The following is a 24,154-nucleotide window of genomic DNA, read 5'->3' as shown; positions in this document are numbered from 1 at the left end:
TGGAAGTGACCCAGTAGTGTGACGCGTGCGTTTTAACACCCCCCTCCCCGCCCCCAACACACACACCATCACACACCATCACACACACACACGCACACACACACACAGACAGACACACACACACTGCTAAAGACCCCTCCGTACAAACCAATTATTAATATTTGACCCCCCCCCCTCTCTCTCTCAATGACGACTGAACAGATTACATTTAATCAAATTCAAACTTTGTTATTTTACAGATAGTAGTGATAAATACCAGGTGAAGAGAGAGAACGACGTGTATAATAGACGGTACAGTGACACTACGTCTAGTTCCTATATATAAAGGAAAGCTGGCTACGGGTTTCTGCAGGGTAAAAGAAGACTGCTGCTGATAAGAAGAGTCTGTGAAGTAGCACATCACTGGACAGTGGGGTAATTTCCAACAAAGATCGACGTGCTCTGGCTGACCCTTTTTAGTTATGCTGTACTGGATTCCCCCAACAATAATATTCATGTATTCTGTAAGGGCTAAATCTGCCTATTGCGGGTCTCAATTTTGGCTACAAATCATATATGAACTATTATTTAAAGATGCATTATGGGAGATTCGATAACGAGTTGGCAATTCTCACTATAATAGTTAAAAACTAGATAATATAATGGCAATTTGCTAAAAATTTCATTCAAATTGATCCACTATGAACCGAGCACTAAGCGGTTGAAATGTCCGCCTAGCCTCGATCATCATTACTAAATTCAGTACGATAAACAGCATAGTCTCAATTATCCATTTAATCGTTAAATCGTGAAGGAAAGTTATGCAGTAAATCGGCTCATAATCCACTAAAGATCGCAGGCTAGCGATGCCATCTAGAGTTAATTATGGTCTGGATAGGTTAATTAATGTCTAAATAATAATTTAGATAACATTTCAGGCCTAAAGAAAGACCTGCAATAGACAGATTTAGCTCTTGCATAATGTATCTTTAATCATCCCTCCAGGTCATCAGATGGTTCCGACTTTAAGTGGATTAGAAAGCTTCGACAAATTTAATGATTTAGTTTAAAAATGGACAAGCTAGGAAAAGTCTCGAATAACAAGTATCGTTGTTACGATAATAGACAATAAATGCCACATATTGTCAAAACTCCGAACAGTGATAGCTTTGCTCAGAACAAAGTAATCTGAATTAAATTTTCAATATATTCATGCTGCACTACTATTTGTTAACTATTATAACAAGACTAACACTTATCTAAATCTTACACAATGAATCTTTAATGACTAAAACTTACCCCCACCCCACCCCTAGCCACTACTAGATACTTCTTCACTTCTATTATATGAAACCTAATTTTCATTGTCCCTTTTCTTCAGTATTTATAATACGACACATACCACGTGATATAGGATTGACGCGGTTCTATTCAATCTAAAATATATATATTTAAAAGTTGATTTTAGCTTTTTTGTGAATTTACATAAAACTGTGGAACCCAAAATAAAGTTTATGTTGCTTTATTAAAATAATTGCTCATTAAATATTTTATTGCTTTGTGGCACATAACTTTCATTTATTGCTCAATATGTGTAAATATATTACTTGTATGTATTAATTTTAGATATTTAGTCTCAGGTACGAAAAAAACCCAACCATTTTAAATCGTATTTTAAGGCGATTATAGTTCGTCATCGGATTGATAATGTATGGCTGCATATGTGTACATGGATGTGTGTTATATGAATTCCATTTTAGTTTTTCATCTGTTCATTTTCTTTTTTAAAAATGTAATCCTTTAACATTCCAACTGACTTCATTTTCTGTATTATTATTGTATATGTGTGTTGAATAAAATGTTTATGTTCCATCCTTTGTATCTAGAATATTGGTGGCTTCATTAAACTGACTCTCTCTATATATATATAATATGACAGCACAATCATAGAAACCCAGATGTCAAACCCGTGGACTAGACACCCAACAAGCATAACACATGGACACACAAAACACAAAAAAAAGAGAGCATTTTCCAAACATTGTATTATTCTAGAATTATGTCCTGATCGGCCATGTATTTACAAGAAAGCTGGGTAGTACACTGATAAAAACGGTTTACAACTATTTAGTTAGTAGAAAAGGTTGCAAACAAGGGAAGTAATCGATATAGGGTTCAAACATTGCCAGTGTCCAAATAGTACATGTAAGTAGCTATGCATATATTATACAAAGGTAGGACATAATTCCTTTAAAAAACACAACCAGGCATATAAGAAAGAGGTAATGGAAACTATGCATCTTTTAGTAACTGGATACTATAACACATACATGTACCCATGGAAACAGCTTCTAATATAGAGTAATAAACTATAACACATACCTATGGACACAGCTTCTAATATATACTGAGCGTCATGGAAAACGCATCACTTAGTTTTTCGTATAACAAAATGATCCTGTAAACATATCTTATTTATTTTGCTTCTTATTGTGAACAATATTCAAATGGGAACACATCAATAACAACACATTTGTACACTTATGGATGTTTAATCTGTAATCAACGGTACAAAATCAGAGGGGTCGAAACCAAAAGTACGACACAGATGTCAGTAGCGCGTGTGTCCTCCACGGGCTCTTACGCACGCTGTGCAGCGACGTCGCATGGAATTTACCAATGTTTGAAAGAAGGCCTGGGGCAAATTGTTCCATTTTTGGACAAGAGCAGCTTCTAAAGCAGCAATGGTGTGCATCTGTGGTCACGACACAGACGGCGTCCGATCTCATCCCAGACATGTTCTATCGGTGCCATGTCCGGAGAGATGGCTGGCCAGTCCAAGACATTGATGTTGTTAGCAGCCAGGTAGTTCATACTAAAACGGGCGGTATGCGGACGTGCATTATCCTGTTGGAAGTGCTGAAGTTGCGGGTGCGCTCGAAACATCGGAACAACAATTGGTTGCAAGACATCATCACAGTAGGCTACAGCATTAACGCGACCCCTGCAAATGTGTAGGGCGGTCCGGTGATGAAATGTGAAGCCTCCCAAAACCATTACACTTCTCCCACCCCATCGATTCGTTTCGAAGACGCAGCAGTCTGCAAGACGTTCCCCAAGACGTCTCCACACACGTTGACGGCCATCAGCGTGATAAAGATGAAAGCGACTCTCATCACTGAAGAGCACACTTTGCCAGTCTACTCTTCTCCATGTCTGGTGTCCTTGAGTCCATATCAAACGCCGCTGACGGTGATGATCCCTGAGGATAGCGCCAACATAAGGTCGTCGTGCACGGAGTCCTACTTCTCTTAGACCAGTAAGGTCCTTGTCTTCCGACGACTGCTGCACCTATTCGAGTCACTGGGCGGAATCTGTCACGCAGATGAGTGACCCGGGTGAAGCGGTCTTGAGCCTGGGTTGTAACGCGTTGTGGACCAGGACGTTGACGGTCACGTGTTGATCCAGTAACTCGAACACGTTCCACCAACCTTACAATAGTGGACTGATGACAATTGAAGTGTCTGGCAATAGCACGTGTAGACTTGCCAGCCCTGGACATTCCCATGGCTTCATTCCGTTGATTTTCAGTAAGTCTCGGCATCTCTAGCTCGATTCCTTCACACATCCAACAACAAATTACGACAGATTGACGTTTCACAGTTCATGTACTGCACATTAAGTTAAAAAAATGTTTTTAAAGGGCTCACACACAATGCTGCACGTGAATATTGGGTTTTTCATGTGCATCTCGTACAATTTTTTTTGTGCATGCCGATATTTTTTGCGTTTGGGAGCATTGTGTGAAACAATAGTTCATAGTATTGCATAATATTATACATACAAAACCACCTAGTAATAAAATATTTGGGAAAAAAAGTGGTGCGTTTTCCATGGCGCTCAGTATATTTAGAGTAATAAACTTTATCACCCAATAATACATTCTACAGTAGATATCGCTTGTGTGATAAATTTCACAATCTACTGCGATATCTTCTTAGGCCTAGGAGATATCCTTTACATGAATTTGATTGGTCAGTTAAAAAGGAACTACATTTTTGTATTTTCAAAGAACAGTTCATTTTTTATTAAAAGTAACTCCTTTTTTTATTAAAAGTAACTCCTTTTTTTATTAAAAATGAATTAGTTTTATTTAATTGACTTTGATGGTCAATACAAAGGACTTTGCAATGGTTGAATTGCTGTCAAAAAATGATGTATCACTACGCCGTAATGTAATCAGGTTCAGTAAAAGTGAAGTCTATAGCAAAGAATTATATTTATTTATTTGTGCACATAAGAAAGGATTGTGTGATAAATAAAATCTCCTACTCGTCTTTTTTGATATCAAAAAATATCACAAAAGGCTCGTAAGAGATTCTCTATATAACATATACCTATGGAAACAACTTCTGATATATTTAGGCGACGTTTCGAATAGTATTTTATACATAACTTTTAAAGTAAATATTGACTGGACCGTAATTCGAGGCTGTGTGACCTGTCCTCTGCAAGATATATTTGCTAATATTAAAGGGTGCCCCGTTTTAGTGCGATGTTGTGTTTGATGTTTGGTTTATTACATACATTTTCTCGGCCGAAGTAGCAAATATTGGCCTGCACCATCGTAAATTTTAAACGGATTTCTTCGATTATGATCAAACTACTTAACTTTGGTTATTATAAACTTACCTGTGTGTTTGAAATCAACTCCCGTTAATTAAAATCCATTGCACAATTTATTATCCCAACGAATAAAAAAGGTATTACAAGATGTCACGGTTTACGGTACTTTTACGACAATTCATGTTTTGTGTAATCCCGGCTCGGTATTGAGTTTGGGCTTCACACACATAACTATACGTATTCCTTTATTTTGTTACTATCTTTAACATTCTAGTAAAATCTCTGCCAAGTTTATAGCTTTTAACTTTTGAAATATTTTGTTTTAATCATATTTTTGATTAGAGTCGAGTGCATAAATTTTCTTTTGAACACAAGTACGACACAAAAACAATGACATTCGTTTTACGGGTCTTACATTTTACCCATGAATATATATATATACCATGAATGTTATAATCTGATATATAACATGATTAACGTACATAGTACAGGGTATTTAAAATTATTAGTCCGGTGGCTGAAGGGGGGGAATCGCCACCCGAGCTGTGAATTTATAAGACCAAGTTTTTCTAGATCAGTTTTTTTGCGTAGATTCCGAATCTGGGTGGTGATCAGGCGTTTGTGGGGGTGTTTTCGAGATATAGGGGGTCAAATGTCTACAATGGAGGGGGGGGGGTGATGTCATTATGTTGACATAATTATATTAATAAAACATAAATTTCTAGGACTGCCCATCTATAAATAAGTGTTTATGATGCCCCTGGACAACTGTTTTGAGTTATGGGGAGGTGGGGTGGGGGTAGCAGGTGTGCGCGTGTGGAGGGGTGGGGTGGGGATAAAATTGGCGGGGAAATGAGTTCACGTTGATTTAAATGATGATTTTCTAAGAGCTTGATGAAACATCTCTAAATATGTTTATAAGATTCCTATTGTATGGGGGTGGACGCCGGGGTGGGTGCCTTGATAAGATGTTCTAGTTAAAGTGAGATCAAGCCTTCTATTGGAGATGGGATAATTCTGACTACACTTGCATACCTATGTTCGAGCAGAAGTGTTCACTTAAGATCCTGACCTGCCTTCCTATGTTCTTAGTTTTGGGACCCCATTTTAAATTTGTACTGATGTTTTGGCCTATATATGTCATCTTTCCCTTCAGTAGATTTTAATATGGAATGTATGTTGTCTCCTGATTTTCAATAACTCTCCATTAAAACTTCCAAATGTTTCTATACACTGATCGGCTTCTAAATACAGATGGAAATAAGCGCGGTCTAATTCCTAAAATATTTTTGACCAAAATAACCTATTTGGCACGTTCAAGTAACCGACCATGGAAGAAAAGGTGATAATCAGTGGTCATTCAAAGATAGTCGACAGTGAACAGAGGCACCCGTCGAACAATACCATACTTAATATCTCTATATATGTGTACATATGCAATTCTAACATTCCATCTATTGTTAATTTAAAAGATATAATGATAATCAATTTTAGCATGTGTGTCATGCTATCATGTGTTTATGCCACTGGATCATCTACAACCCCCCGTCCTTAAAACCTGATATACGCGCGAACATGTACATCCCGCAGAAACATTTCAATTTCTTCAAGCCATGGGCAACGTAACAGTTTGTGATCGGTTGTCCGGCTCTCCACCGAACATTCCCAGCCACGAGAAAGTACACTGCGAACCACGTAGTGATCTTTTACCCGAGAGCTGAAATATGTTTCATTTCATTACTATATCATATTATTCATATAATTTTTATTCTATGTGTAAATTTCATTGGACATTCGTGAAACTTGTCCCTTGGTTAAGTCAAAAGTGATCTAACACATGCGCTATAGATCATAAGGTATTTTATAGAGTTAAGTGGCTAGGTTTCCATTACAAGCTTGTAGGTAACATGGTCTAGTGTTGTCTGTCCAATCTCACGGATTCTCTCTTTTCGCACACGCGAATTATTGAAATAAAACTGTATCATGTTAGTCCCAAAATTACTTAGTTTGTGTCGAGTAGACCTTACACCTCATTTCTCTCTCAAGTCAAAATCATCCTTGATGACGACTGAATGTTCGCCCCAAAATGACCTAGTTTGTGTCCCGTGGACGTTAAACCCCTCTCAAGTCGAAATCATCCTTGCTAATGATTAAATGGAATATATTAAATTTGTAAAGATGTCCATACATATTATTCATCTGGTGCATTGGTAGACGGAAAATTTTATCCCAATTTTTGTGTTTTTAATTTATTTTCCTTTTTTATTTATTTTGTTAGTAGGAAGGTTGCTAGTTGAGGGTAACATAGCCTCTCAAACTTTGGTTTTCATTAATTTCAATTTTCAATTTTTAATTTATTTCTCTTTCTTTTATTTTGTTAGTAGGAAGGTTGCTAGTTGAGGGTAACATAGCCCCTCAAACTTTGTTTTTCTATAATTTCAATTTTCAAAGAGAGTTGAGTATCAGGCCAGTACCAAGATATCATTGGCAGTAGAAACTTAAAACTATGTGTGTAAGAGGGGCCTGGGTGGTCCTACTAATGCCCAAAATTTCGTCTGTCCAAATCAATTATTGTCCGAATAACAGATCATCCAAATTTAGTTCCAAAGTAGCCGATTTTTTGAGTATTTTTCTATTACAAAATATTTTTTCAATTTGCCAGGTTGGTATCAACTGAATCAACATAATATTTTCTGGGGGTGTATCCGGGTACTTACCCATCCCACAGAAGAAATTTAGTCCAAATCCCCGACCCAAGGGTTATCACTCGCGGACAAGCTCTTAATCTGATTGTATTTTCTCTTTTATCGACTAGACTGTCCTGCTGTAGATTGTCCAAATCCGCTCTTCACAGTGCGCCTAGTTGTTTGGATTGGACGTAGGATGGAGGGCCTGACAAGGACAGCTGTCTAGTCATTCTGATGAGACGAAAAACCGAGGTCCCGTGTACATATTGGCGTGCGCGTAAAAGATCCCTTGACAGTTGGAATTCGATATAAGAGTAGGCCGTAGTGCCGCTGTCCGGGCAAAATTTCCCCTCATAGCACACTGTACGGCGTATTCCCGTCTTATTAGCCCCGTTTGGAGCATAACAGTAGGACGTTAAACCCCATTTCATTTCGAATAGGACGAGAAACCGAGGCCCACCCGTTCTCAATTGACGTGCACATAAAAGGAACCTTGACGGTTGGAATTCGAAGAAGAGTGCTCGGAAACCACAGAAATGAAAAGTCTAATCCGAGTCCAACAAAATAGCCGAAGTATTGTAATAACAATTTTTTAAATGGAAATGGTTACTTAGAGCGAAAGAATCCTGCCGCATGTATACTAGGGGATGCTCGATTCACAGTCCGGAACGTCCCGAATTGACAGAATTGCAATCGAGTGACGCGGAATTCAGTCCTGTCACAGATCTGTCAGTCCCGACGACGGAGGTGGTGTGAGTAGAACTGTGACGTAATTCAACACGACGAACGGGTTTCGGCTGCATGGTTGGGTGAAATATTTATAAATCCAGTCGACGCATGCGTTGTAGCCCGAAGTACCCATTTTCACTCGATTGTCACTATTTTTGGGATTGAGAGAATTCAATTCCGGAACGTTCAATCGAGTACGCCTCTAGTCATGTGAAACTAACGAAGAAATACAAATTTTCAGGTTTCGTGTTTAGCCAAATGTTCATAATTCCATGCCGTGTTAGTGCTTGCCTACTCGTCCAAATTATTAATGTAAGTGATTATCGATACACTGACAATTTGATCAAATCCGCTCAAACGTCATTTATGCGACCCGAAATTTGACCTTTGTCACCTTTGAACACAGTCTTGAACAAAGTTTATAAAAATTGTGTCGCTCTTAAGTGGTATTTTCGGTTTCCTGATTTGGTTAGTTAGCCATTAGGCTTTGTTGCAGTTATGGACTCTAAATTTTAATTACGGTCACTAATTAGTGCTAATTAAGCTCTTAAGTAGCATTAGTACAACATTTTATGCTCTTAAGCCAAACATTCTGTTTCTTAGTGTTAAGTATGAAAAGTCTGCAAGAAAATTGTGGATGGACATTGAAGTTTAACTCTAACTAAATTTGACAGGGTTGGGGGCGGGGCGCTCCCAGGTACCCCATATGCACAGATTACAAAACTTAAGACTTGTCTTTCCAAAATGATCTAGGGGTAAAATATGTGTTGAAGGCCTCAAACAATATTGTTTCTAGTGAGATTGAGTGTCGCTACTTTCCATATATACCAAATATGCTATACTTTTATTGGAAATAACTACCCTGTATACTTTCATGATCCAAAGATAGGTTGGTTATATTGACTTATGTGTACTAAAACAGTTTTCAGAGCTTGATGATTGCATTTTATATATTTATGCAGCTCTTTAGGAGTTTTATTACCAGGGGTGATTGATAAGTAGTGAGTCTAACACAGAAAGAAACAAGAAATTCAAAACAAATGCATTTATTTTTCAACATAGTCCCCTTTCATTGTAATACACTTCTGCAATCGGCCTTGCAGAGCCTTTATTCCAGTTCTGTAGAAGTCTTTGTCTTGGGTGTGTAGAAAATTATCCACAACGGCAATGACGTCATCGTCAGACGGGAAATGGCTACCGGAAAGACATTTCTTCAGATCAGGAAACAGACAGAAGTCTGAGGGAGCTGAATTAGGAGAGTAGGGTTGATGCTGAAGAAGTTGAAAACCACAGTCATGGATTGCTGACATGGCAACAGCTGATTTGTGCACTGGCGCATTGTCCTGGTGGAAAATCACAGCTTTGGTCAGCTTTTCTCGTCTTTTGGTCTTAATTTCTTGCCTCAACTGCCTTATAAGTGATGCATATATAGTATCTACCGTTAATTGTTTGACCCTTTTAGAGGTAATCCACCATGAGAACCCCCTCAGAGTCCCAGAATACTGAGGCCATCACCTTTCCTGCCTTTGCCTACTTTGGGGTTGGCGACGTCACATGTTTCCACTGTTTTGACTGCTCTTTTGTTTCTGGCTGAAAGTGGTGGACCCAAGTTTCATCCATAGTAACAATTTGTTTTAGGAAGCGGTCAGGATCGGTTTAAACTAAGGCTGATTCTCTTCTGACATGATGTGTCTTGAACGCTTTTGATCAGGCGTCAAAAGCTTTCGCACCCATCGTGCTGAAACCGTTGTCATTTCCAAAGTTTCAGTGATAACAGAATGAACTCTCTCCTGGCTAATACCAACTACACCAGTTATGAATCGTTCAATAACTCGCCGGTCATTCATTATCAGATCATGGATTTTTTGTACTATTTCAGGGGTTGACACAGTTTTTGGTCGACCAGGGCGTGGTTCGTGTTCAATGCTGTCTCGGCCACGCTTGAATTCAGCTAAGCACCTTTTAATTGTGGCATATGAAGGAGCATCATCTCCTAATGTCTCAACCATATCATCATGTATGGCTTTCGGTGTTAGACCCTTTTTATGCAGATACTTAATCACAGCTCTCGCCTCGATATGGTCCATTTTCTGATAACAACAGACCCTACTTGATTGTTATGACCTGTCACAACCAAACAGTTTAACCGAATGTGATGAAAGTTTGTGACAGAGCCAAATACATATTAAAACAGTTGTAAATACCGTTTTCAGGCTTGTCATTTTATGTGTTGAAATAAAACAAAACTTTAGCCTTACATTTAATTGCTTGCATAATAATAATAATAATAATAATAATGTCCTAAAATCCAACCGAAGCTGCTCTTTGGTAACATTATGGTCAATTAAAACAAAAACACTAGTTAAAAAATCAACAGTTAAAAGAAAACGTTTCTAAAAAGATGGGTTTTAAGATTCTTTTTAAAACGGTCAATTGATGCACAGTACTTTAGTTCTATAGGAAAATCATTAGAATTCCACAGTTCTGCTGCCGCAAAAGCAAAGGAGCGTCTACCGAAAGAAGAGTTTGCAGTTACTGATTTAATAAGGTATTTAGTTTCGGAACGAAGATTTCTGGTAGGGTGGTAGGGTTGAATTAATTCTTTAATATATACAGGAGAGTCATTACATGACAAAGCATAGAAAGTCAGCATGAGAATTTTAAAATCGATTCTGGTCTTAATCGGTAGCCAGTGGAGTTCTTTCAAAACGGGGGTAATATTGGTGTATAATTTAGTTCTTGTAACAATTCTTGCAGCTTTGTTTTGAATCTTTTGTAGTCTATTAATTTGATATGCTGGTAAGTTGTAGAGTAACGAGTTGCAGTAATCGAGACGTGAGGTCACCAAAGAGTTAATTAACAGTTTTGTAGAGTCGATGTCGAGGAAATTGCAGATCCGTCCAATTTTGTGAAGTTGGAAGTTGGAAGCTTTACAGATTGAGGAGATGTGAGCATTCATGTTCATATTCTTATCCAAAATTACACCAAGATTTCGAACGCTGTTAACCGGGTTAACATCAAAATTACCAATTCAGATATTACTAACAGATATTTTGGATAAATGATGATTAGAACTGATTTGCACGAACTCTGTTTTTTCATCATTGAGCTTTAACATATACATTTTTAACACATCCGGTTCGTATCGAGTGTGGGAAAAGTGCAGCATATCTACATGAAATGTATTTACATTGAATCACTTGTAGTTGGGCTAAACCCGATGAGAATTGTCAATTGCTTTCGTACTACATTAAAACCAATAACCTATTTGTGTGACCGACCCGATTTGTTGGTAACTAAACGTAACCAAGAAAATTAAATTTATATTATCATCACATTCTTCATGATTATACGTTGCGTGTTTATTGCATATTAAACACTTATACACACTTTTTATGTCCGCATTTTCTTTAATAGTAGAGCTGATCATGTTTCATGTTACCGGACTTCAGATTTCATATTTGTTATATGGGTGTTTTATCTTGTTACTCTTGGTTACCTTCGATTTATATTAAAAGGCATTAATATTCTTGCCGTGGATATTTATATATACATAAATACAAAGTAAGAAAATGATAAATCCACACCAAAAAACTTACAGTAGTTAGAATTCCGAGCCTGCCGTTGGATAAAATGATAATTAATAATCTTTGATTATTATTCTTTTTTCAGAGATCTCAGTTCTAATGCAATTATCTCCCTTATCATCTACACGAATATAGCGCTATATTCTGTCCAAAAGTAACTTCTGAGCGCTTCACCAATATTCGCCATCACGATGGATTGTCTTAAAACCAATGATTGTTGCATTTTTCCGAATATAATGGAGAAGGGTTTCTACAAAATGGACAGTTATGATAAACATGACACAAATAAAAATTAGTTAGAATAATCATTTTGCAATACCATTCATTCGTGTTCGACCCCTGTGTTGGCCGAGAAAGTTCATCGAGATTTTCCGGTGCGGTTCCTCATTGTCAGTGGTGTAGAACGGAGGGCCTGCCAAGGGACAACGTATTGTCGTTCGGATGGTATTAAAAACCATTGCCCATCTTCATTAGCCCAGTCGGAGCAGAACAGTAAGACATTAAACCCCATTCCATTTCATCTGAACAATTTATAAGAAATAGTTGATGTTAACGTTTGCAATGCAAATAGATTTATCTCCCTTCCATGCGTATCAGCACTCTCGTATTAAAGGTACACAAGAATTTTGTCCAATGAAAATGACAGGATTGAACGTCCTAGTTCTCTGAAACAACTGGCCATGCGGTATGCAGGGTGCCTTGGGGGAAATATGGAGCGGACAGTGGTGTTTCCGCCTACTCAATTGTCAAGGGATATTTTACGTAAACCGTGGGACTTCGGCATGTTTTCCCGCCCAACAGACTAGACCCTCTTTCATTGCCAGGTGTTCTGTCTTGGACCAGTGATAATGGGGACCAGACAGGAAAATCCCAGGAGCCACGGTGGCTAAGTGGGTAAGACGCTTGCTCGTTAGTCTGAAGGTCGCGCATTCGGTCCCTGCATTGGCCGGGAAAGTTCATCAGGATTTCTGAGGCCCTGTGTATACATTGGCGTGCACGTAAAAGATCCCTTGGCAGTTGGAATTCGATATAAAAGTAGGCTAATGTGCCGCTGCCCGGGCAAAATTTCACTCATAGCACACTGTATGTCCGTCTTCATTAGCCAAGTCGGGGCAGAACAATAGGACGTTAAACCCCATTTTATTTCATTTCAGGAAAATCCCAAGGAGATTTCGCGACCAACACCATGCCTGGGACCTCCTTATTATTGAGCCTGAGCCACTTTGACACCCCCCCACCACAACTCCCATTCCCACTCCCAATCAGTTATCATGTTATTTTTATTATTCCAGATTTTTAATGAATAACAATATTGAGAGTATACACCCGAAAGCCTTTAGAAATATGTTTAATTTAAAATTAATTTAAGTATCATAGAATACATTTCCAAACTGTATCCATTTAAAATATTTATCCAAATTACGTCAGAATAATTCACGTGTCTAACCTCGTGTGTCTGACAGCGTTGTCCAGGTCGCTGATTCAACAGTTGAATATCTCTAAGTCACCAAATTTAGAAAATGCCCCTTTAAATCATATATTCTTGAACACATCACACTTGTGTTTTATAATTAACACTATTCTTGTACACACCACACTTGTAATGTAAGTGTGTTTGTGTAATGCAGTGGTGTCAAACTTTTACATATCATGCGCCAATTTGTTCACACAAGAATTCAGATGCGCCAACGCGTATTGAATATTTACGGTATAATAGCAGAACAAAAGTCCATCTTTCCTATACTGTAGTTTGATTCCTAAGCAAATTTTTAACTGAATAAAAAAACAGATTAATGTGAAAGAAGGTAACATCCGCTAAAAAGGATTTTCGCGAAATTAATAAATTCGCTAAAAATAACGAGCACGCTTACTGCCTTACTCTATTATTATCACAGGAATACAATGTGCCACTTCAAATCATCCAATTCAATGCGCCATGTTTGGCGCATGCATCTGAGGTTGGTCTTCCCTGGTGTAATGGATTATTAATCAAGCATACATTGTGCAAGAGCTAAATCAACCTATTGCAGGTCTTTCTTTAGGCTTGAAATGTTATCTAAATTATTAAGTAGACATTAATTAACTTATCCAGACCATAATCAACTCTCAATGTCATAGCTAGACTGCGATCTTTAGTGGATTATGATCCCATTTGCTTCCCAACTTTCATGATTTAATCATGAAATGGATAATCGAGACTTTTTTTTATCGTACCGACATTAGTAATGATGATCGAGGCTAGGCCGAAATTTCAATCGCTTAATTCTCGGTTCATTGTGGATCAATTTGACTGAAAATTTCCAGCAAATTGCCTTTACATTATTTAGTGCGAACTGTCAGCTCTTTATCTAATCTTCCTTAATGTATCTTTAATTTAATTAAATTGTTATTTTTCGCTGAAATAATATTATGAACATTACAGATTTTAAAATAATCGATCCAGTATCATATTATTCTTGGTGTATTGGAAATTCCAAACAATTGTGACATTGTTTATGTTTGTTATTTCATCGTTTGAGAGTTTTAAACAAAAATAAACCGACTTCAATACCAGCTGATATGTTCCAGCATCTTCCAAACCTAAATAATATGTACGTTATTTCGTTATTTGTTTCTTCTTTTTTTTTTCATTTATTTGTTATAGCACGAATTGCTTATTAATGTTTAATTACAATTCTTAAAATACAATACATAGAACAGAATTCGGGAGGCGTTTAACTACTAGGTACAAGCAAGTCAGCTATAAAACAGATAAAAAACGAAGGTCATAGAAATTGATCTCCTTCAAACCAACAAAATGTAAGTGATTGCTATCTGCGTTAACCGGGGGTTGGATGGCCGAATGGTTAGCACGCGCGCGTTGTATCATACGGTCTGTCATTGAGTCAACTGGCGGGGTTTCGATTCCCCAGTTGTACGTGACAAGGAGTAGGGTCGCCTGTCCAACCTCGTGGGTTTTCTCCGGGTCCTCCGGTTTCCTCCCACTGCTAAAGACCCCTAAATACACACACATGTAAATGTGTCTATTCCATGTCTAGCCTGTGCGATGTTCTATAGTGGAGTGCAGTTGAATCTCCGTGCATTTCGCGGCTGGAGTTAAAAACCAATCAGATCATTCAAACAATCACACGTGACAGACACACCCAAGCTTACCGACAAAGAACAAACTATTATGGACAACCTCAACACACAAAAATAAAACACGCTAGCGCAATATTAATATACATATTAACCCTGCGACATTCTCCCCTGCTAAGAGAAAATGCCTCCTGGCATTTCACCAGAGAACAAAACCATACATTTACAGGATACAACTATATATACCTGAAAAATAAATATTAGTTACACCAAATTGAATGTGAAAATTACAAATCGATGAATATACTAGTATCGTTAACGTTGATTAAGCAATGTAAATTAACTTAGTAATCAGCTGAAAATAAATATTCATATGAATATAATACATCAATACTCTATTGATAGACTAACCTCCCGACATTCTCCCCTGCACTAATCTATCCTGAAAAAGATTACACAAAAACGGGATCACGCGGGTCAACTTGTTGAATCATAAGCCATTCCCCAAACCTATCTGGTGGTTTTCGATTTCTTACAGGGCGTGGCAACGGAGGTGTAATTACATAGGTTTCATCAGGTGCCGATAAAGTTTCACCCGTACGATCTCGATTACTAACATCCATGGTTGTACCTAAATGTGTTCGCGAAGGCGAAACTGAATTGAAATCTACCGGAAAACTAGAACCGTCAAACATTTCTATGGATGATATATCCCCGTCACGCTGACGTTGTTTTATTCTTCTTGCGGTTATTACGTATCTAGGAACATTATTATCATCTGAACTACTATCCTCTGAAGGAGATTCCACAGATGTGTTTGGCTTAGCCTTTGTTCGTTTTGGGACGGATTCTTCATCTTCAGACTCCGATTGAACGGACTCAAATCGAGGAATTGACATGAACGGAAGGAGGAGATTTCTGTGAAGTGTTCTTTTTGGCCCTTTCCCGGAATCCTTCTGCACTTCATAAACGGGAACATCTTGATTGGGAATTTTTAATACAATATATGGATCTTTCTCCCATTTATCTGAAAGTTTATGCTTACCTTTTATACCCAAGTTTCTGACTAAAACACTATCGCTTACCTGTAAAATTGAATCCCTTACCTTTGAATCGTACCGTTCTTTAGTACGCATACTACGTCGTTTTGATTCAGCAGTGGCTACCTTATAAGCATAATTTAGTCTTCGTTTCAGCTTCTTCGCATAATTCTCTCTAGTTGATATCACATCTGGTGGATCATCCAATCCTAAATATGCATCTACAGCTAATTTTGGGTGCCATCTGAACATTAAATAGTGAGGCGAAAAAGTGGTCGTCTCGTGTCTTGTAGCATTATAAGCATGCACGAGCGGGGCGATATATGATTTCCAATCCGCTTTCTGATAATCTTTAAGCGTACCAAGCATACTAATTAGCGTCTGGTTGAAACGTTCTACAATACCGTTACCCATAGGATGGTACGGCGTCGTACGACTCTTTTCTACACCAGCCAACTTGCATAATTCCTTAATTACACGGCTTTCAAAGTTTCTACCTTGGTCACTATGCAGTCTTGCTGGAAAACTGTAATAATTGATAAAGTTTTCATACAGAACTTTTGCTGTTGTTTTCGCCAATTGATTACGGGTAGGAAATGCCTGGGCGTATTTTGTAAAGTGATCGGTAATAACTAAAACATCTTCATATCCGCCTTTAGATCTTTCAAGAGATAAAAAGTCAATACATACCAGTTCCATAGGATGTCTGAATTGATACCAATTCAGCTTTCCGCTTCAAGGGCGTCTTGCGTCGTATGCATCTTCCACAGTTCTGAACTTTAGCTTCTACATCAGCTTCCAGACCTGGCCAATAAAATCTACGACGTACAAGCCACAATGTCCGGTCTCGTCCCTGATGACCAACATTATCATGAAGATATTTAAGCACGATGTTTTTGAACGATGATGGTAAAACTAATTGTCTAACTTCTTCATTCTCTAAAACAGTTGTTCGATACAAGATATCATTCTGAATGATCAATTTGCTCCATTCGCGTAGATACTTACGAACATATTCTGATTCACATTTAACATCTATTGTCGAAGGTCGTACACCAGATCTTAACAAAAAGAGTACTCTATCAATAACAAGATCGTTCGATTGTTCTCTTGCCCAATCAGTGGTATTGAAATCTTGACCAGACACTCGATCAGTATCATGAATTTCTGGGTTAAGCTCTTCACCGTCTGTTAATACTAAACATTCTGCTAATGGAAGCGCTTCCCTACCTACTAAAGCAACTTCACAGACGGCTTTTATGACGTCATGAAACATTTCAGCACGAGGCCTTCGGGACAATCCATCAGCGTCTGAATTAGATTTGCCATTTCTATATACCAATTTAAAGTTGTAATGAGACAAAGAGGCCAACCACCTATGGCTGGTAGCATCAAGCTTAGCTGATTTTGTTACATACGTCAAAGGATTGTTATCCGTTCGTACCTCAAATGTGTTTCCATACAAATAGTCGTGAAACTTATCGGATAAAGCCCACTTCAGAGCCAAAAATTCAAGCTTATGAGCCGGATAATTACGCTCACTGGGTCTTAATCCACGACTTGCATAAGCGATAACACGCTCATATCCATTCTGCTCCTGATAAAGAACTGAGCCTAGCCCATCTTGGCTGGCATCTGTTGTGACGATAAAGGGCTTGCTAAAATCAGCATACGCCAATATAGGAGGTGACGTAAGTTTATTGATTATGATATCAAAAGCATTCTGCTCCTTAGCTCCCCACACCGGTAGCCGAAACTATATGACCAAGATACTTTACCTGTGTCTTGTAAAACTCACACTTTGACGGCTCAAATACACGTTCTAGACGTTCTAGGTGCTCATCAAACGTGGAACCAAAAATTAAGATATCGTCCAAAAATATGAGACATTCTGTGAGATGTAAATCACCCATACACGTTTCCATCAAGCGTTGAAATGTCGCAGGTGCGTTGGTTAAGCCGAAAGCTATGCGATTACACTCATAAAAACCCAGTGGACCCACAGAGAAAGCGGTTTTCTCTTTATCCTCTTCTTTCATTTCGACCTGCCAATACCCTGAACGTAAGTCTAATTTACTAAAGAATTTGGCTCCCATTAACGAATCAATAGTTTCGTCAACTCGGGGTAGTGTATACGCATCCTTAATCGTAATGTTGTTTAGTTTCCGAAAATCTATGCAAAACCTTAAAGAGCCATCCTTTTTTCGAACTAAGACAACGTTCGAGCAATAAGGACTATTAGATTTCCTGATAGCACCAGCTTCTAACATCTCTTTCAAATGCTGTCTCACTTCTTCAAACATACCAGGGGGGAATACGACGGTATGCATCCTTAAAAGGAGTGTTATCACTCAACTTTATAGAGTGTTTTACCAAATTAGTATTGCCTATATCAGTAAAAGAACGTGAAAATATACTCTCCCATTTCTGCAGTAGTTCATTACCTTTCAGCAATTGTTCTTTTGTCAAACTATCAGATTCGACTTTGATACCAAGCTCATCGAGGGAAGACGTGTCGCCAACTTTCTTCGAAGTTGTGTCAGGTGACCACGATTCAACAACTTGCGCCGAGCTAAGTCCGCATATAGTGATTTTGGGAAGAATCAAAATCGGTTGGCAAGATATGTTACACACTCTTACAGGAACACGCACAGTGGTTCCAACTGACCATAAGCTCACTAACCTAGGACAAACAATAAGATGTCCAGACTGTGTCGTATCAGTAAGCTCTGTAATAGCAGTTGTAATATTATTAGGTCGCCTTGCAATTGCTTGTATAGTCATTACTGTATTAGGGGGCAATGTAAACGGAATTTTATTTGTCGATTTGACTGGTATTGTTTTATCAATACATATACTGTCAACAGCAAGTCTCCAAGCTTCTGGAATGGAATCATCTGGACCAGACAACTTACAAAGTTTTATAACATTAGTACCTACAACAACAGAGACCTTGAGGTTGTAATCTGTGTTGGAAGTCACTAGAACCGGAACATAAATGTTTTCTTCCGATAAAAACGATATATTAATAGACGCTTCGATATATCCTATAAACGGAAGTTCATTTCCACCAGCGGTATATACATTTAATTCGAAATCCGAAATATTTCTTAGTAATGGCTGAGAATTTAAAGATCTATAAAATTTCTCAGATATGCACGTTATCATCGAACCACTATCAATCAATGCATCCATTTCAATTCCACAAATGATAATAACACCAACATTGGATTTACCGATTAATCTGTTTCTAAACAAATTTGTAGGGCTAGGCAATATACCTCGCTCCGCCTGCCCTTCCACAGAGGAGGTTAAGCTTTTGGGTGAGTGTTAAACTGTTGATATCAAGGTCTACTATAGGAAGAGGAACCTCGATAACCACGGTAAGTGCCGCGTCCGACACCACCGCGATACTCTTGATTACTGTAACCATGGTAACTCCCAGGCCTAGAAGTACCACGATAATTCCTTATAATAACTCCACGAAAATTTGGATTAATCGCAGCAGAATAATCGTTACGCGCATCATCAGACTTTTGAAAAGAATCTACTTTATTCTCAAGTTGTCGGAATTTCTTCATTAAAACTTCCATCTGTTCGGCAAGCTTATCAATTTTGTCATTTTGGGGTACTTGTACAGGATTATGATGAACCTTGGGTTGAATCTTAACATATTTATTTCTATCATTAGTATTTAATTCCTGATCCACAGACCGTATTTCGCGCAACAGATCGTCATAACATCGAGCAGTATCATATTTATGTCGGGTTTGACTTTTCAATGCCTCATTACGTAAACCTGTCCAGAATTTAGACCGGAGCATATCATCTTTAGCAGCAATACCTACATGTCCATTAGCAATAGCAATTTGTAAAAGACTCTAATCTACACCCAAATGAAGTCACCGATTCGCCTTCTTTCTGCGTCTCTGTGTAGAACTTTTGCATGATGGATTCATTAGAGCTAACATTTCCAAACAATGTATCGAGTTTCTTTAAAATATGATTAGCAGTAGCCGCTTCACCTAACGGTATAAGAATTTGTCGCGCAGTGCCGCGTAATGACCGACGGATTGCTAACAAACTGCTGTGCTCTGAAATAGATTCGTCGGATATAATACATGCTACTTCGAACCGCCAAACATCAAACGTTGTGTCACCCTTTTGAGGAGGTTCATCACCTGAAAACATGGGTAATTTAGGGGCTTCGTTATACGGAATACCGGTTACATTTCTATTTGGATTGATAGCTCTTTCCGGCGACGAAGATTTTGCGGTACCGGGTAAAGGCTGAGATCGTGAAAGTAGTTCTTGAAAACGGTGTAACCGAGACGGATTAACATTCGTCTTGGGAGTACTTTCTAAAAATTGCGGAGGTCGCCTATGCTTGTTGAATTCCTCCTTAGTTAATACTACATATTGACTTTCACGAAGTGTTTCAATCATATGCTGAATTTCTTGTTCTTCAATGTCATCTAGTTTACCACCGGATGCCATTTTATGATTGTTTAAGCTAATTTGGATATTACGAAAGCTACAGATAAGTAAGGTTAATATGAGTATGCCAATATTAAATATACTAGTAAACATGAATAATACTGTATTTAAAGAATTGTCAAGAATCAAATAAATTGTCATCGCTACAACCTGAAGAAAACAATGAGCCAACGCAGCGCCAAATGTAAATGTAAAAATACAGCAAACACAACTAGCCTCTCTTTCAACCTTTTGTTACCTTGTGATGCAAGTGTAAAGTGCAGACTGTGCAGACTTAAATCTTAATCTTAATTATCAAAAACTGGAACTGATTCAGATGTAACTGCAAAAATAAATTAATGATGTCAAAAACTAAACAAAATAATATATGTAATCAACTACGGATAAAGACAGACCAATTTTAAGACACAAATTTAAAGGAACGGTTGGGTCAGGAAAACTACACATGTCTGGGTTGATCAAATGGTATCTAACAGAAGTAGATTCAGCTTTATACAGCCAATTCGAATCATGGGAGAGGTAGTGCAAGGGAAGGGTTTTGGGTGGGTTGGGACTGTATTCCCCTAAACACTATGAATGTTTAGAGTAACTTAAATAGCAAACAAGTACTTACATAATTTATACAAATTCAAGGTATTGATTGGTATAATTACTATAATGATTTACAAAAGAAAAATTAATTAGCACAAATTTTAAATAGTTTATGTCTTTTTCACCGATTACAAAGAATCCGCTGACGCTGCATTGTTGATAGTCCTGGAACCGCGCTGTGCACAAATTTATAGAGAGCTCTTAGTTTAAACGATCGGTAAACGCGAAAATACAACTTACATCAAAAGAAACACTTTCTGGGAAGAACGTTGGTTTAATTCAGGAACTGTTGATCAGGAACCACCACTTTAACACACGAAATGTGAATGTCGCTAGCTTGTTGAGATGATCATTTACCATAATTTATACCATTTCACCATTAAAACGTTGGGCGCCAATGTCACGGGGTCGTTAGTTAAAAACACGCCAAAACATGTAGGATTCTTTATTTAGGTTAATCACATAAATATATGATCGTAAATGACCTGCAAAACAATTTATACCAAATACAAATAAACAATATTAAGGAAAATATTATACAAAACACAGATGCACCACTTTAAATTATAGCCTTTTACGAATATAGATCAAACACGTCATACTTAAACTCATCAGCAACTATAAAGCTATTGATGATAAATATAAGATATTGAATATAATCTTACCATTCAACGTGTGGTTTAATACTATAAATACATATGGAATATGTTATCTAAATACACACACATGTAAATGTGTCTATTCCATATGTCTAGCCTGTGCGATGTTCTATAGTGGAGTGCAGTTGAATCTCCGTGCATTTCGCGGCTGGAGTTAAAAACCAATCAGATCATTCAAACAATCACACGTGACAGACACACTCAAGCTTACCGACAAAGAACAAACTATTATGGACAACCTCAACACACAAAAATAAAACACGCTAGCGTAATATTAATATACATATTAACCCTGCGACATAAAATTGAACCATGTGTTAGTCCCGAAATGACCTAGTTTGTGTCGAGTGGACGTTAAACCCAATTTCTCTCTCTCTCTATCTGCGTTAACGGAGCAGACTCAAAAGCAAATTTTGGTGATAACAATGTCATAATGAATAAATATAATATTCATTTTAGAAGGGGATCACGTGGCTAAGTGGGTAAGACGCTAGCTCGCTAGCTTGGAGGTCGGGTGTTTGATCCCTGCATTGGCCGAGAAAGTTCATCCAGATTTTCCGGCGTGGTTCTCCCTTGTCAGTGATGCAGGACGGAGGGGCTGACAAGGAAAGCTGTCTAGTCGTTCGGATGGGACGAAAAACCGATGTCCCGTGTACACATTGGCGTGCACGTAAAAGATCCCTTGGTAGTTGGAATTCGATATAAGAGTAGGCCGTAGTGCCGCTGTCCGGGCAAAATTTCCCTCATAGCACACTGTATGGCGTATATTAGCCCAGGTTAGGAGCAGAACAGTAGGACGTTAAACCCCATTTCATTTCATTTCATTTCATTTTAGAAATTTACAGAGAAATCGTATTACAAGTATTTCCCGCCATGCTTTTATAACTCTGCCGTTAAACACTGAAGGGCCTGTTACAGTGTAAGTATAATATCTTATTCTATAATACTGAACGTATATCTTAACAATTCTATACTGAACGTATTATCTAATAACAATTCTATAATACTCGACGTATAATATTACATCATATTTATATGTTATGGTGTCAAATGTCAAAAAAAAAACTAGATTAACTTATAATAGAAGTTTAAAGTTTAGTATGACAATAATATTATTTTGTTCTACCGTTACAGAGAATTAAATGAAAATCAAATTCAATGTGATTCTGATACAAAAGCTTTAAAGACATGGATGATAACAAATCCTGGTAAACTTTAATTGAACGGGGCTATTTGTAATAATACTAGAGATGGTTTACAAATTGTAAACACACCGAATAATCAATTCCCTACATGCAATTCACGTAGGTATAACTTTCGTTCATCTTAAAGGACAATATTGGTGCCAGTCATTATCACATATGTGATAGAGCTGGTTAAACACATTCCAAATATAATTTTAACACAGAGATCATTGCTACGGTAGCTGAGTAATGCAGGTTTCATGAGTCGGAAGTGACGAACGCCAAAGGAAAACACGAGTCATCTCTCTATATAACTGACTGATGTGATGAGTGAAAACGGATATACGGCCGAATTTCTGCTCACTAATAATTCCTTCGAAGACCAAAAGTTGATATATGGGACTGTAAGAGGATACCTGACAATTCAATAAAGTAATTGAATGTCATTAGATAAGAGAACACGAGAAAAATAGAAATAGTCCGTACATTCCCTTGTTTATATTCATTCTATATCTTATAAAAACATGGTAATGCACGGACTTTTTCTGTTTTTCTTTCGTGTTCACTTATCTAGTGGCAGTCAATTCTTTTTATGAATTGTCAGATATCCTCTCACAATCTCATACAACAATTTTTGGTTTTCGAATGAATTATTAGTGAGCAGAAATTCGCCCCGTATATCCGTTATCACTCGTCACATCAGTCAGTTATAAAGAGAGATGACTCGTGTTTTCCTTTGGCGTTCGTCACTTCCGATTCTGGAAAACTGTATTACTCAGCTATCGTAGCAATGATCTCTGTGTTAAAATTATATTTGGAATGTGTTTAACCAGCTCTATCACATATGTGATAACGACTGGCACCAATATTGTCCTTTAAATAGTCAATAACTGTGTAATTTACTGTAAGTAGAAATTCGACCAAAGGATCTGTCTTTAAAATGATGATTTTATAAACATGTATTAAATCGGCGTTTTGAATTTCAACCGCACTTTTCAGTTGTCCGAGGGACTTGGCATAATTTTAGTATCTTGCTCGCATATGGGAACCGGGCTTGAATTATTTTAGTTTCCTTCTCCCATCACTCGAATTTACTACCATGGTCTTCTAGAACTATTTTACTAATTTTAACTGTAAACTTATTATATTGATTGTAAATGTATATTTTTTTTTTATTACACGTGGGCTGTATGTGATACAAAATATATGTTATAATTTCTATAGAAGAAGCCGTTATACCTGATAATGCGTCGTGTTATACATGTAATGATGCTGTCAACCACCAACAGTGTAGATTAACGGGACAAATCAAAACTTGTCGGGGCAACGAGGTAAGCAGACGTCTATAAATATATCAGCATCTCAAACAGTTGCCATAGTACCTTCGTGAACGATATTAAATGTGACTGGTTTATTGGGAGTAGTCTATTGAGTATGGCTGGTTTATTGGGAGTAGTCTATTAAACATGACCGTGGTTTATTGGGAGTATTCCTTTG

The 24,154-nt window shown here is 37.7% G+C and overlaps 2 protein-coding genes across 7 annotated transcripts in view; one reads left to right on the top strand and one right to left on the bottom strand.

Moving 5' to 3' along the window:
• LOC126811152 (uncharacterized) overlaps positions 1–1,851 on the top strand; it is an 81,000-nt gene extending 79,149 nt beyond the window's left edge. For all 6 annotated transcript variants that reach the window (XM_050536651.2, XM_050536653.2, XM_050536652.2 and 3 more), the window contains one exon: positions 240–1,851. Coding sequence is in view for 4 of the 6 variants with exons in the window: in XM_050536652.2 (XP_050392609.1) it covers positions 240–325 (86 nt within the window). In the remaining 2 variants the exon portion in view is untranslated. The remainder of the gene's footprint in view (positions 1–239) is intronic.
• On the bottom strand, positions 1,407–20,226 carry LOC126809472 (paraneoplastic antigen Ma2 homolog). Its single transcript, XM_050534080.2, is given in 3 exon segments — positions 1,407–1,415; positions 19,359–19,605; positions 19,607–20,226. Coding segments are annotated over 3 exon segments (873 nt in total). The 5' UTR covers positions 20,224–20,226.
• Between the last annotated feature and the right edge of the window lie 3,928 nt (positions 20,227–24,154).

The sequence above is a fragment of the Patella vulgata genome, chromosome 2 (assembly GCF_932274485.2).
Source record: "Patella vulgata chromosome 2, xgPatVulg1.2, whole genome shotgun sequence".
Classification (NCBI taxonomy): domain Eukaryota; kingdom Metazoa; phylum Mollusca; class Gastropoda; family Patellidae; genus Patella; species Patella vulgata.
This window is presented reverse-complemented; position numbering and strand designations above follow the sequence as displayed.